The 15,012-nt window shown below is 36.0% G+C and overlaps 2 protein-coding genes across 2 annotated transcripts; one reads left to right on the top strand and one right to left on the bottom strand.

Annotated features, from left to right (window-relative positions):
- Nucleotides 1-1,302: 1,302 nt before the first annotated feature.
- Nucleotides 1,303-2,661, bottom strand: LOC112562372 (putative peptidyl-tRNA hydrolase PTRHD1). Its single transcript, XM_025235613.1, has 2 exons — nucleotides 2,341-2,661; nucleotides 1,303-1,484 (listed from the first exon to the last, which is right to left on the bottom strand). The coding sequence occupies exons 1-2, from the start codon at nucleotides 2,524-2,526 to the stop codon at nucleotides 1,314-1,316; spliced, it is 357 nt and encodes a 118-aa protein (XP_025091398.1). The 5' UTR covers nucleotides 2,527-2,661; the 3' UTR covers nucleotides 1,303-1,313.
- Nucleotides 2,662-2,750: 89 nt separating this feature from the next.
- On the top strand, nucleotides 2,751-14,460 carry LOC112562937 (prolyl endopeptidase-like). Its single transcript, XM_025236559.1, is given in 20 exon segments — nucleotides 2,751-2,932; nucleotides 3,739-3,866; nucleotides 4,874-4,969; nucleotides 6,109-6,277; nucleotides 6,991-7,092; nucleotides 7,330-7,472; nucleotides 7,794-7,909; nucleotides 8,187-8,236; nucleotides 8,699-8,794; nucleotides 8,915-9,019; nucleotides 9,269-9,373; nucleotides 9,888-9,968; nucleotides 10,660-10,773; nucleotides 11,211-11,359; nucleotides 11,567-11,683; nucleotides 11,870-11,965; nucleotides 12,662-12,763; nucleotides 13,168-13,326; nucleotides 13,557-13,641; nucleotides 13,855-14,460. Coding segments are annotated over 20 exon segments (2,253 nt in total). The 5' UTR covers nucleotides 2,751-2,758; the 3' UTR covers nucleotides 13,921-14,460.
- The last annotated feature ends 552 nt before the right edge of the window (nucleotides 14,461-15,012 follow it).

Genomic DNA, 15,012 nt, shown 5'->3' with positions numbered 1-15,012 from the left:
ACTGTAGGCGGACCCAGCAGCAGCCTGTGATATTGATTTCCTTCATCTCCCTGACCAGGCGGGCCTTTGTACTGAGAGTGCAACTATATAGCATCAAAGTAAAAACTTAAGTACAAACTCAACAAAATATTTAACATGCCACCGATGTATTAGCACTATTTTGCAACAGAAAAAAATGAACAAGAGACTAATTTTAAAAGAGTGTAAATGATGAACTCAGTCGGCAAATGTCCATTTGGTAAATCTAATTCAGTTCCAATTTAGTCTCCTTTTCTCTGAGAAACCAAACACTTCCATTTTCGCCTTTTTTGAAAAGTTGAAGTATGAGTCTGCTGCTAGCGTGGTGGTATGCACACATCAAATCCGGAGAGGAAGGTTACTACTTAAAGGCTCGACTGTTCCTGTGACTGGAGAACCTTGCCTACCCAACACCAAGACTGCCTGATTTGTTTGCTTAAGGCAGAAGAAAGAAGACGGTTGCCTTCTATTCTTCACATGCTGTGATTAAGTCACAGTTAACCACTTATGCTAATTGCCCCTAGGGGGTGGGAGGGAGAAGAATTGGTGTTTTATGCCAAATCAGCAACTAAGGCTATATCACAGCAAAGCAGCCAGCCTTGTAAACAGATGCCGCATGCAGAGAAAGAAGTGTGCCAGAGATGAGATCTGAACCCAAGATAGCCAATGCTCACTGTATTGGTCACAGGCGCTAACCGTTGCACCCTGTCTCTAGGAGATGGGACTCGTACAATGCAATGCAAATTTAGGCACACTCCACTCTATACTAACACATTGCCTTGTTACTCTGTTAAACGGAATAGGCAACTATACTAGTAGAAATGATTGTGTAGTATTATTAAAGGCTTCACTGTTTGTAGTTCAAAATTGTATAATAGACTGGTCTTTATAAACTGCTTTACTTGCAAATAAAAGTATGTACATGTGTTATTTCAATCTTAATAACCTGTTAAAAGAAATAATGTTACAGCAGAGAACCGTTTCCCTTTATTGGTGATAGCACCAACCATTTTAAAATGTTTCTTTACTTCACATTTTTTAACATCTTGAAAGTTTAGCAAGGTGCTTGAATGAAGCATTCATCCACCTCTTGATACTTGATGACATATAGTTCTTCCAGTTTAGGCATAACAATATTAATGTAAGTTTGAACAGAATAATATTGATGTGATTGTGAACAGAAGAGTTCTATTTTCCTCACCCACATTTTCCCACCATCCTTCCTATACATGCATTTGGGGACATGCAAGGCATTTGAAAATGTCATCACAACTGCTAGCTCAGAACATCGCACTTTATTTCATTAGTTTAAACTGTTTGAAGTACTGCTGAATTTCCTCTTTAGGGTATGGCCGTGTGGCTAGGCAGGTAGGAAAGTTCTCTGGCTGTTCTACCCACAGCTTAAAGTCAACCTGAGACGTGGTAAGCATTTGAGACAGTTCCTTCAGGCTTTCCTCATCTTTGGCCTGAAAGAAAGGGGCATACATTCAGTGCATCATACAAGATATATTACATACAGATGTTTATTTACTTACATGTCTGTTCATCTTTGTTTGAGTATTTATGTCATCAGTCTTAAGGATGAATGAGTTGCATATTTTGTTTTCCTAATGTTTGGGTAAACTGTCTACAAAACTGTATTCCCCCAGATCTGGGAAAATAATCCCCTTCCTTTCTTGAGAAGTATGCCTTTGGTCTCACCAGCTGTATCGTGCACAAAAAATATTCAGAGCTAGCAAATGGACAACTGCTTGAAAGCTATCCAACTGCAAGAAATAAACGAAACATCTAAAGAAGAAAGAAATAAAAAACAAAGTTGTAAAATAATTCCCATAATTTTTTGGCCTTAGACATAATTACCACAATAGCGAGGATTTCTCATGATGTATATGGCTAACCATTAAGGGTAGACAGGTCTGCATATGATTCCTTAACATTATCTTTTTATGGAAAATATGGTCTGCAGGTAGTACCATTTTCTTATCAAACCAATCAACCAACACAAATCCAAACACTACTGGTCTCCGTCCGACCTCATAATGTGTATGCACATATTGCACAAGTTGATTTTGTGTAGGCACGAACTTATATCCCCGTTCCCCGTGTTTGAAAGACTTGCTGAAGATAACAATTCAGTAAGTCATACTTCATGTTATGATGGGATGTTTAAGTGCCTTGGATGGTGTCAAGCACTATTGTTACAAAGAAAATGTGCTGATAAATAAGGGCACACATTCATGGTGTAGGCTATTGACGTGACAGGAAAGGTTGTAATAAATCAGTATACAACATTCCTATATACAGGTGTACGAATAACAATACCTCCAATACAACTTTATGCATACGGTCCAAATCAGACAGGTACTCCTGTGTGTGTTGAGTCTTATAAAAGAGATGAATGGCAGCAGAACTAGCATGACAGGCTTGTGCTATGAGAGCCCCTAGTGGCCACTTCTTCGTTTTGACCAGATCACTACGAACAACGACATACTGAACGATACTCGTCATTGTTAGGTTTTAACAGATAATAGTTCCAGTTCGTGTTCATAAAAAGAAACGGTGTCCAAGTATAAAATGTAGATATCGATTGTCAAAACGAAAGCAACATAAACGCCATTTTGTATGCTCTCGCAGTGAAGATCGTCCTGCATTTTCATTGGACAAAATTAGACGTACGTGTAAGTTCTAATATTTTCCGTTTATTTGATTGGATGAAGATGTGGCAGCTTCGCTGCGAATCATGCGCTGGGATACCGGGGTTGCTTCCGCTGTCTGCTTGGCATTGTTCGCCGTTCTTGTATCCTTCTACCTTCAATCTCCTCGCATTTTTTACAAGTTTAAAAAAATGGGAAAGTTTTCTTATCCGAAGGCACAAAGAAATGAATCGGTTTTAGACGATTATCACGGGATGAAGGTAACAGTATGATTCGCATTGAATGTTAACAATTTACATTCGTCGACTGTGTTGCCTGACTGCTAAAGCACTTATCAAAGAGCGATCTCAACCCGAGAACTGTTTGCTTTAGCTTTAATAATCATAATTCAGGGAATCTCATGCTGAAGCAGTGTCTTCGACACATACAGATTTTTTTGGATCGTGTTAAAGATTGCAGTGCAGTGCTATTGTCATTTCCTGTTCTTTTCACTTTCGCCACCTTAATTTTCATTGATCAAGAGATTAGTGTAAAAGATAATTTTATTTGCCTGAGAAAAGGTTTGTACTTGCTATAAAAATAGGAATTGACCTTATACTCTGTGACAAACACAAAGATTTCTTTATTTTCCTAATTCACAATTGCAGCACAGTTTCATTGCAAAATTATACCTTTATAACAGCATGCAGAACGAATATTATAATCCACTTTTGTGCAGGAGCAAATGATGTGCAGTGAAGTTACTTATAGTAATCAGAGGAGGCTAAAACTGTCGGTTTGATCATATCTTATTAATCATTCAGAATGTACTTTTAAAGTTAGTTCTTGAGATTTAACTTAGGTTGTTATTAATTTACAGACAATATAAAAGTAAATTGACGGTTTATACATAAAAATAATCAATATTTTTTAAGGCAGTTGTTTTGTTTGTGTTTTAAAAAGGCATTACTTTGCAGTAACAATAACAGAAGGTGAATTTGTTGATGATCCATTCAGACATTGTAGAATAAAGTGACTGCTGCAAATATATGTGCAGAGATGAAAAATACTTTTCTATCTTTCACAGGTAGGTGACCCATATCGATGGCTTGAGGATCCAGACTCAGAAGAAACAAGGGCATTTGTTGATGCACAAAATGAGATTTCAAAGCCTTTTATAGAATCTTGCCCTGTCAGGGATAAACTTCTGAAAAGGTATTCTAAATCCAACATTTACAGTAGTGTCAATTTGACACAGATCTTTATGTGTGTCCTTATTTATCAGCACATTTTCTTTCTAACAAGTGTAGTGCTTGACGCCATCCTAGACACTTAAACGTCCTATCATAGCATGAAGTATGACCTACTGAAGTGTTATCTTTAGCAAGTCTAATCTTTCATACACTGTTAAATTGTCAAGGTTGTACTAATACAAACTAGTAAATATATCACTTTTAGCAGATTCTTATAATTTACAAATTGTAACTAAACGTCTCTGTGTATGTGTGTTTGTGTGTGCACGATAGATACAGAGAGCATCAGTATGTTTTTGTCTATTTTTTTATGGCTTCACTGAAATTGTTTTAGCGATATAATTTTTTTTTTTTTTTTATAAAATTGAATCTTTCCTTGGATTACACATACTATATATTCAGTTGATAGGAGATGTTAGATGACAAAACATTAAATTCAGACATAGACTTATCTTTTATTGCTTTAAGCACAAGAGTGCCAGAACCTACTCACATCTATACAATTTTCATTCATAATTCACCTGTATTTTCACATATACACATATGATTATCCAGCAAAGACATTACTAGAAAATATTATAAGGTTTCACACCCCTACAATACCTTTCACCTCCCTTCTACCACCACAGCCCCCTACACCATCATTCTATCTCTGCCTTCCTTATACACGCATTCACCTCCACATCTTTATGTACCAACACTCTTCAAACAGATATTTTCTCTTGGTTTACCACACAGCTTAACAATTCATTATTAGATAAAGTTTTTTCAACATCAAGAATATATCAAGTCCAAATTTTATAATTACTGACTCATTGATGCTGCTTTATAATCACTTGAGAACATAAGGTCCTTCCTTCAATATTTTACAATATTTAATTCTTAGATTTATACACATAGCACAAGTACTTCATCCTCACATTAAACTCAGAGAGTGTGTGATAAATTGTGTGCCTAATTTGTAAACAGGATTACAGAAGTGTGGGACTATCCCAAGTATGGGTGTCCAATGCATCGGGGAGATCATTACTATTATTTCCACAACACTGGTCTGCAAAATCAGAGGTATGCACATAAGATCACACAGTTGTGTTTGTGTATGTGTGTGCGCATGCACAAGAACCAGGACATGTAATTGTTCCCATTTACGTGAAACATGTATTTTAACCAAAAAATTCATTTTATCAGTGCATAGTATCCACAATCATTGTAATATCTTTACATATACAGTGGAACCTCGGTTAGCGAACGCCTCGGATAGCGAATGTTTCGGTTAACGAACAAAAATTTCGTTAAAAGTTTGTCTCGGATAGCGAACAAAATTTCGGATAACGAACAGCCACGTGAACAACACGTGACCGACCAGCAGGTCATCATTCGCGCTGGAGACACAGTTACGATCGGTCGTTCCTTATCTATGCGCATCCTTCTTATTTAGTGATTGTTTTGCTTTATTTTAGTAAGATAATCCTCAATCATTGCTCAAAAGAAGATTAAGAGCAATTAATAGTAGTGAGGTAATGACAAGGAAGCGGCCAACAAATGAATTGAAAAAGGAAATGATTTCAAAGTATGAAGGGGGCATGCGTCTGTCGGATATGTGATGTCGTATTACCGAAGAGTTTTACAAAAAAGTCAGAAGCAACAGACACTGGACAAGTTTTTTCCTTTAACCTCAAAGTTAAAGAAAAGGGAAGTCACCCCCGATTTTATAATGTCACGTGTGCTCATGGAGGGGGAATCCAAGCAGTAATTCCACCCCTTCCTCCCCACACCTGCTTCCAACCACGCCGTCAAAACGGCAAGTTTTCTGATGTTTAAATGCTTTCGTTAATGTTTTTATGTTTATTTAACTCCATTTATATTGCATTATAACTGTTCTCATTAAAACAAATACCTATATAGCCTGTAACTTTCAAATATTAGCGAGTCAACAGGGGCTGGGAACCAATTAAATCTATTTCCTTTATTTCTTATGGAGAAAATTGTTTCGGATAACGAACATTTCGGATAACGAACAGCTTTCCAGAACGGATTAAGTTCGTTAACCGAGGTTCCACTGTATGTGTAATTGTGTACATATGCAGTTTTATGGCATGCTTGTGTAATTACCAGATGTGCCCATGCATTCATATACACACAAGAAAAGGGAGATGACTTATTAAGAAAATGTGATGTTGATTTGTTAATATTTTGGGTTTCAGTGTGATGTATGTGCAAGATGCAATTGATGCAGAGCCACGTGTGTTTTTTGACCCCAACAAACTGTCAGTGGATGGCACTGTCTCCCTTCAGGGTCATGCTTTCTCTGAGAATGGAGCCTACTGGGCTTATGGACTGAGTGACAGTGGCTCAGACTGGGTCACCATCAAGGTGAGCAGCAATTGCAAATGAACTGGATTGTAAATGGAGGATTCCCACAACTTTTTTAGAAATATTTGTTTATGCTCTGTCCAAAGGCTAATCTAGGTAAGTATGATTTTAGCAAGATGTACATTCAGAGGAAGAGAATGTTGTACAAGAGAAGGTTTACCACTGTTTTGGCAGCCCTTACCACTCATCACAAAAAAAAGTATTAGAATCAGCTTGCAGTGTATGTAGTTCAGAAATATAAAGCCTTTCTGAACTCAGCCATTACTTGTGTCAGGACCATTAGTAGTTGAAGTTGTCTTTTTGCACTCTGTAAGGGTCGCGTACAGTGCCTATAGGTGACCAAGCATCCATCTGTAACTCCTTACAAATGTGCTTTGGTTGGCTCTGCAATATTTGGATCATGTCAAGTCACTGTAGGCAGTGTCTGTGCCTGTGATGGACAGGGAGAGTGTGGAAGAAAAAGCAAGCAAGGAAGAGGGGTAGTAACTATGTATAGGATAGGCCCGGTTATTCTTTCTTTTGTTCTATCTCTTCCATCATGAAGTCATATTTCAAGTGCATTGTCACTTGGCCAGTAAACCAATTCTTATTCTTGTATATATATATATAGCTTATTATAATATACAAAGTACATATACTTTTGAGTTTTACATTATTGCTTATCAAAATTTATTTATGTTCTGTGACATTGCAAATTTTATTTGATTCTTCAGTTTCAAAAAGCACCTTCTGGAGAGGAAATGTCAGATGTTTTACGACATGTGAAATTTAGCAGTATGGCCTGGACTCATGATCACAAAGGACTATTTTATAATGTGAGTAACTTTTCATGATAACAAAGCATTGGTTTTTTTTTTTATATCAATTACTTTTCATCATGACAAAGGAGTATTTTTTAGTGAGTTTTTGTTGCTCTTCCTACATTCAGCATTTAATGCCATTTCTTTGTTTGTTGTTACTCTTAGCAAAAATCCCAGTAGCAGCCCTTACCCCCACAACAGAAAAGTGGAAATACCATGTGTGTATATTCAGATGGTACTTTTAATTTACAGCGCTACCCAGAACAGGAGGGCAAGGCAGATGGTACAGAGACTACCACAAACTTGCACCAGAAAGTGTATTACCACCGGCTCGGCACCAATCAAAGTGAGGATGTTCTGGTTGCAGAGGCACCAGACCATCCAAAGTGGATGATGTAAGAGAGAGTATGTTTAATGTGTGTGTATGTGTGTGGTGTGTGTGCATGTGAGAGCGAGGGTTCCTGTACATGCATGCTTAATTAAATGCACATGTATGCAGTTGTGTTCTCCAGGAGACACCTGGATTGTAATCTGACAGAAAAAAAAAGTTTTTTATGAGTGGCAGACCACAGCCGACCTGCTGGTTTGGTGTCTTATACTATATTAAGGTATGAATTGTAAGGGAGGCAGGTTAATAAATAGAATAGCATAGGTAATTATAGGTAAGTTAGCTTTGCAAGAAAATTAATATGTGTAATTGTAATGTATTTTTGTAGAGGAGCAGAAGTGACAGACTGTGGCCAATACCTCCTTTTAACTCCAAGAGAAGGCTGTGATCCTGTCAACCGACTTTATTATGTGGACCTTCAGAACCTCAAAGATGGCATAAATGGTGAGACACAATTATTCTTGATAATGCAGGATTGCACATTTGCTTCGGGTTGCACCTTTTAATTTTTTTTTTTTTTTTACTTAGACTGTTTAGAAAGCTAAATGAGAAATTTCTTTTTTCATTGTTTCTTCTTTTTGTTCCTTCTATGACACTTAACTCTCTTAAACTGGAATTCACATTTTAAATAGGCTTGAGCCATCACTCACATACCAAAAACAAAAGAGTTAATAGGTGACTGTGCCCTTTTCTGAAAACATTTGTTTAAAATATGCTGCAGGTCTATTGCCCTATGTGAAAGTTGTGGACAACTTTGAAGCTGAGTATGAGGTGAGAAACAATGTCTTTGTAAGCCGTCAGTGTAACTAACATGATAGATCTAAAAAAAAGTGATTAAATAAAAGGAGTTTGGATTCCTAGGGTGCATGGATGGTATTTGTGTCTAAACATATAAAACAATATCATGTTTCCTTTATCAGTTTGAATTATGTTATTTTTCATTATAGATACCTCATCCACATTAAAAATGAACAATCTTAGTGTTTTCTTTAAGATGCACTGGCACACCGTCTTCTAGACTTTTTAAAATATGTATCTTTAACGTATAATTTATGAGACAATTTTCAAAGATAGATAATGCTAAATATTTTTTATCATTGTGTATTATGTTATCATATTCAGACAGGAGAGTTACCCTTTCAATAATCCAGCTTTCTGATACATAATGAAAAATTTGGGGATTCGGAATTATAAAGAATAACTATTTAATCTTGATTTCTTAAAATGTTTCAGTACGTTGCCAATGAGGGGACAGTCTTCACATTCAAGACAAACAAAAATGCTCCACGCTATAAGCTGATCAACATTGACTTCACCAGACCTGAACCAGTAAGGATAACCTTTTACAGCAGATATATAGTAGTATGGTAGGATCACATTTGCTTACAAAAATTCTTAGTGTGTTTCTGTTGGAGAAAATCCTAGGCATTGGGAACTATTCTGCTGCAGGAAAACTGGTCAACTTTGATCGATGAGGACGAGAGTGCAGTGCTGGAGTGGGTATCCTGTGTTAACCAGACAAAGTTGGTTGTCTGCTACCTGAGAGATGTAAAGGTGAGCTGTGTTCAACACAAGAGTAATTGAAAGAGAGAGGGAAGGAGTGTGGGTATGTGTGTGCACACCCACGTGCACATGCCAGTGTGTATTATGTGAAAGATTCATTATTATGATATCACTAAAGCTTGTATTTCCTATTTCCCCATTTACAAATGCTAAGCCATCTTTTCTGCTAATATTGGTAAGTCTGCAGAACACTGTTATGACATAGTTCACTGGCTTTGATCACTGTCATGCTGTGTGCAGAGTGAGCTGTTTGTACATGACCTTGCCACAGGTCAAAGAGAAGCACAGCTGCCTTTAGATGTTGGTTCCATAGTCGGTTTCTCAGGCAAACGAAAAGATAAGGAGGTAGGTCAGAGTTTATTGTTTTGATGCTCTTATAACATGGTTTTATTCAGCACTTAAAGATTACCTTAAAATGTAAATTTTGGGGGGTAACATCAGCTTCCACGCAAAAGCCACATCAAGAAGGTAATTCTAGACTCAATATGCTATGGCTTACAGTTTACTGTTATGAGTAAAGGTAAGATGATCACTTAAAAGTGTTGCATTTTGATGACAAGAGGATTATATTGATGATGATGTTGATGATGATGCACAGGTATCCATCAAGAAGATGTACTTTGGTAGAAACTGGATAAGCTGTCAAGATGTTTGGGATGGTAGAAGAAAAGGGGGAAGGTATATTTGAGAAAAGTAAAGAGGGGGGTGTTGATGGGTTGACAAATACTGGCTGAAAGAAAGTTCTCTTTTGAAAAGCAGATCCTTTTGCAGTTTGGTCAAAAATATAGTAGTAAACAGGCTTTTTGCACTCATAATGCATCAGATAATGTGAAAATGGCTTGAAATCAATGATTTCCAGATATTTTACCACTTCATGTCATTTCTGACACCTGGAACTATATATCACCTTGACATGCAACAGGGTACATATGAACCAAAGGTACGTTATAATTGTCAGGTACAGTTTTTTTATTAAGTACATTTTTAAATCTCGGCCTTAAGATTTGTTCAGTGGATAAGTAACATTTGTGTATTTTACCAAATATGGTGTCTTAACTACTGTGAATTATAACACTCTTATAACAAATGCTTTAACCTTCAACTTAAGGAATCATATGTTTGCTAGATGTATCAGGAATGAAATACCTGCAAGAACTGTAAATCCATTTCACATTTGCAATCTTATTGTTACTCTTTATTTTAATATTGTGCCATTATGTTTGTTTAAGAAAGATCATTTGATTGAGGTCATGATTAGAATTTTTCTTACAATATGCTTAAAAAATGTGAGAAACATTTAAGAAAAATTGTCACCGAGTGGTTTGCATGAGCATGAGACAAAAGAGTGATGTGATGAATATTGCTAAGATATGTAGTTCACACTGAATCTAGGTTTAATTTTAAAATACAAAAAGTAATCAGAAACACTTGCTTTGCCGATAGACTTTCTGTAACTCTTATATCTTTCATATCAGTTTTAAAGATGCTTAGTTAACTAAAGCTTCTCATGTTTATTTCAAGAAAAAGTAATGATGAAAACAGTCTTTAAATCTTGAACCAACCTTAGAATCAGTTTATAATTAATAGTTAATTTATGATGTGACAGTAAGATGATGAGTTGACCATTGCAGGTTTTTCGAGAGATCAGGGTAACTGGGTTTGACGCCCACAAGTTTGAAACTGAACAGAAGTTCTTCACTAGCACAGATGGCAAGCAGATACCAATGTTTCTTGTTCATAAAAAGGTTGGGACTAGAATAAAAGTCTTCTGTGTATTCTTGATAGGCAAACAGAGATTTGTGTTAAATCGATAGTAACAACATATTTTACATTAGCCAACTGCATGCATGTTTTTGCCTGCATGAGCAGGCACACATGTTGCACTCAGAAAGACATGCATGCATGTGCAGGTAGCACACACACCAAAGACATATAAAGTGTTTTTTATGTGCAGACAGATTTTCACTGTGCTGGATGAAATACCCTCAGTTTTCTGCAACATGTGAAACAATTATTTCAAAAGTTTAATCATGCCGCACTTACTGTCAAACAACCATAGCTTTTCAGGAGTAAACATTCTTTCTTCATTAAACACAAAATGCCACCTTGACAACTGTGTCTGTACATGTACTAATGCTGCAGTTAGACTTCTAATCTGGATGTGTACTCACTGTGTAATCAGGGTTTAGTCCTGGATGGAAGTCACCCCGTGATACTTTATGGCTATGGTGGATTTAGCATCTCAATAACTCCTTCCTTCTCACCTTCGCGCACAGTTTTTCTGCAGCATTTGGGAGGTGTCTATGTTGTTGCGAACATTCGTGGAGGAAAGTGAGTTGTTTTTATTTTTTCTTCTTTTGACTTTTGTGATTCATTCTTCTTTTGATGTCATATGGCAATATATATATAGATATTTGTGTTTCCATCTCTTTGTGTGTGTGCATGTAAGGTGAAAAGATGAAAAAAATAAAAACCAGGGATTTTCATTCCCAATGTTAACAATCCCTACTCCCTTTAAAATTTGTTACGTCTTTTCAGTGAATATGGTGAAACATGGCACAAAGATGGATCTCTAGACAAGAAACAAAACTGCTTCAATGATTTCCAGTCAGCTGCTGAGTTTCTGATTGCCAACAAGTACACAACTGCCAAAAAGTAAGTTGACAAGTACTTTATGTTCTCAACAAGAATCGTGCATCGCTAAATAACGGCAGACACTTGTGACACTTTGACATTCATTTATGTAAGTGAATGTCTTTCATAATATAAATGGATTTATTTCTCTTTTCACATGCTTTCTTTTAGATGTTATTTTTGGATTTTTTTTTTTTTAAATTTCAGGATTACCATAAATGGGGGTTCTAATGGTGGACTTTTAGTTGGTGCATGTTTGAACCAACGCCCTGATCTTTTTGGTGCTGGTGTGCTCCAAGTAGGGTAGGTGCAGCTTTTAGAGCTAAATGAATAAGTTATGAAGTTGGATTCATTTTGATGGAGTGAGAAAACTGGAAAAATATGCATGGTTTTCTTAAATATATGTTTCCTATAATGGCTTGTGTGGTGAAAACAAAGTTTTTCTAATTCATTTAAGTTAATTTGGTAAGGACAGTGAAAAACTTATTTGACATCAAAACACTCATTTTCAACAAAAATGCATCTGAACCATATGTATTTTACGTGAAAGTATCAAAATCAAAATTAGCTATCTCAAACTTGACCATGCCATCCCAAAACTGCTACTTTCTGGATTTCCCCTAATGGGGTCCCTACTTTGATCACATTTTCTCCAAGACTTTCAAAGAGATATCAAAATGAGTATGCTTGAAAATTTACATAACAGTTTGCATTCTACAAAAATATTAAAATAAGTGATCAATGATTTTTGGGTACTGTCTGCAAGATATTTGGAAAAAATAGTATATTAAAAAAAATTTGATCCCTGCCAAAATTTTTACCACATTTTTTAGATAGTTATTTTATAGTCAAGCGCAAGTAATGCCAAGGAAAAAAACAAACTTAGAATACAAAAATTCTTTAATCTTGGAGTATTTTTTAAATTGTATCAGTAGCTTGCCTTTTCTTCTATTCTTATCTGATAAATCTCTCTTATTTTAAAATTTTTGACGGCAACAGTGTGTTGGATATGCTGCGTTTCCACAAGTTCACAATAGGACATGCCTGGATCACTGACTATGGATCATCTGATGATCCACAACAGTTTCAGTGGCTTATCAAGTAAGCTATTAGGGAGAGATCTGGTTTTTGGCTAACCTAGTGGTCTGTGAGGCTTTTTTGAAAATTTAAAATAAAACAATGAATTTCACTGGAATCATTCTTTAATTCTGTTTTCATGGTACTTGACCTTTATAAAAATTATTAAAGCAGATAAGAATTCTAAAGTGTTCTTGACCAATGTGAAACATGATTATTGTCAAGTTTGTGCACTACTTTTTTCTGTGTATGCTTAACTTATTGTATGATTGTACTGACACATACAGTGGGTTTGCATGTCTGTGATAATAAAGAGTATTCTTTCATAAACATCAAAAATAACAATTTCAGTAATGAAGAAGCTGTTCATATTTATAATATGAGAAATTTTTTAGTCTTCATTAAGAGGTATTGCTCTCGATTTTAAGGTATTCTCCTCTTCACACTATACCAAAAGAACCAAAGGGGGGACAGTACCCTGCATCTTGCTGTTAACTGGGAGACCATGATGACAGAGTTGTGCCTCTTCACTCGCTGAAATTTCATAGCCCAGCTGCAGCAGCTGTTTTAGGAGAGGCTGAGAGCAGGTGAACATCATTACTTGCTATAGCAGCCATTGATTTAGAGATTCACAGAAACACAAAAATATCCTTACTCGCACATCAAATAGACGTTTAAGTTCAGGTGTGTAATTCTTGGAGGTAGATAAAACAGTTCAGACAGGGATGTTTTTTATTATGGATGTGTAAGTGTAAATGTGTAAGAGAGAGAGAGAAAGTGAAAAAGTGCAGGACAAACATTATGAATAAATTGGTAGTTTTGTTCACTTCCAGACAAACCCTTTGCTGATTCGAGTAGATACCAAATCAGGTCATGGTGCTGGAAAACCAACTTCCAAAGTGGTAAGAATATTTAGAACAATAGACAAGGTGAAATGTAAGACATCTCTTATTTCTCCCTTGTATAGAAATGTGTGTGGGTATTCAGATGTGTCATTTAAGCTTCATAAATTGACGTTTAATACATACTTTAAAAAAAAAAAAGTCATAGTATTTTGTGCTCTTCAGATTGATTTTACTTAACATACATCCATCCTTTTTTTTCAACATTTGCAGATCGAAGAAATTGTTGATTTCTACAGTTTTGTGTACCAGACTATTGGTCTCACATGGACAGATTGACACACAGAAAGCTGCCAGATCCTCATCTCTAGACTCTAGTTCACTTGTGGGAGAGAACATTCAGCAATGAGAATGGCAGCCATTATCTTCTAGAAGCAGCAGTGTTTGTCACTATAACAGTCATGCTACTGTTTCTTTTCTTTTGACGTTTTTGTGTGGACGCTTCTATTTTGAATCTTTGGCAACAAGGTCACAGCATTTTTGGCATGATTATTTGTGTATAATCTGAAATAATTTGAAGTATTCAGGGCAACAAAGACCATCTTTGGGAGAGGAAAAAAAAAAGAAACCACTATGGCTCAACATGCATGTGTAAAATACATTTTTTTGTATCACATCTGATAGAAGTTAGATTTCAAACAGAGTGTGCGCTATTTTATTACATTTGCATGTGGAAATCTTTTAATGTCAATCAGGTATTTTTGTTATTTTAAAACAAGTTTTTACGTGAGAAACTCAAGACAAGAAAGAGGAGAAGAGAACCACAATATGGACATTTTATCCATGCTGACAGGCTAATAAACCACATTTTAAATATTTTGCAGGCTTTGCTATTTTCCTGTTATGGAAGAAAATGGAACGGTACTAAGTAAAACAGTTTTTTTCAGGTATCAAGTAATGGTTGTGTTCTGCAAGAGCGAGTGTGGCTAAAAAAAAAAAAGAAGGATGAATACAGAAGATAAATCTCCAAGGAAACTTGTCCGAAGCTTTTCACAAATTGCAGCACTCGAAGACAATCTTGCCGTGCATGAGCTCTTGAAATATTTAACAGTTAGACAAATAGTTTTTGTACAAATCTCTCACTAAGAACAGAATGTCCGTTGAAAAAAAAAATGGTTTGAGGAATTCAACATGTTCTTAACAGAGTTACGGAGAAGTTGACATCCGAGTGGTTAGAACGGTGGTTCAGTAACTGAGTAGCGCAGCAAACTTGCATTTCCAACATAGAAAGATGGAATTATCACCTTCCATATCTGCGGTATCCCGCGTGAAGCAGAGTGTGAATCTCTTTGCTTAAAACTCGTAGGAAACTAAAACTATGTGATTTGAAACGAAAGTTCATAAACAGTAGTATTTTCGAAGCTTTAATAT

Source organism: Pomacea canaliculata, linkage group LG4, assembly GCF_003073045.1.
Source record: "Pomacea canaliculata isolate SZHN2017 linkage group LG4, ASM307304v1, whole genome shotgun sequence".
Lineage (NCBI taxonomy): Eukaryota > Metazoa > Mollusca > Gastropoda > Architaenioglossa > Ampullariidae > Pomacea > Pomacea canaliculata.
Note: the sequence above shows the minus strand (reverse complement) of the source record. Positions and strands in the feature narration are given on the sequence as shown.

Excerpts from the sequence above, each read along its gene's own strand:
- LOC112562372 (XM_025235613.1), bottom strand. The coding sequence starts at position 2,526 with ATGACGAGTATCGTTCAGTATGTCGTTGTTCGTAGTGATCTGGTCAAA. Across the intron at positions 1,485-2,340 it reads TGCATAAAGTTGTATTGGAG|GCCAAAGATGAGGAAAGCCT; the intron begins GTATTGTTATTC and ends CCTTTCTTTCAG.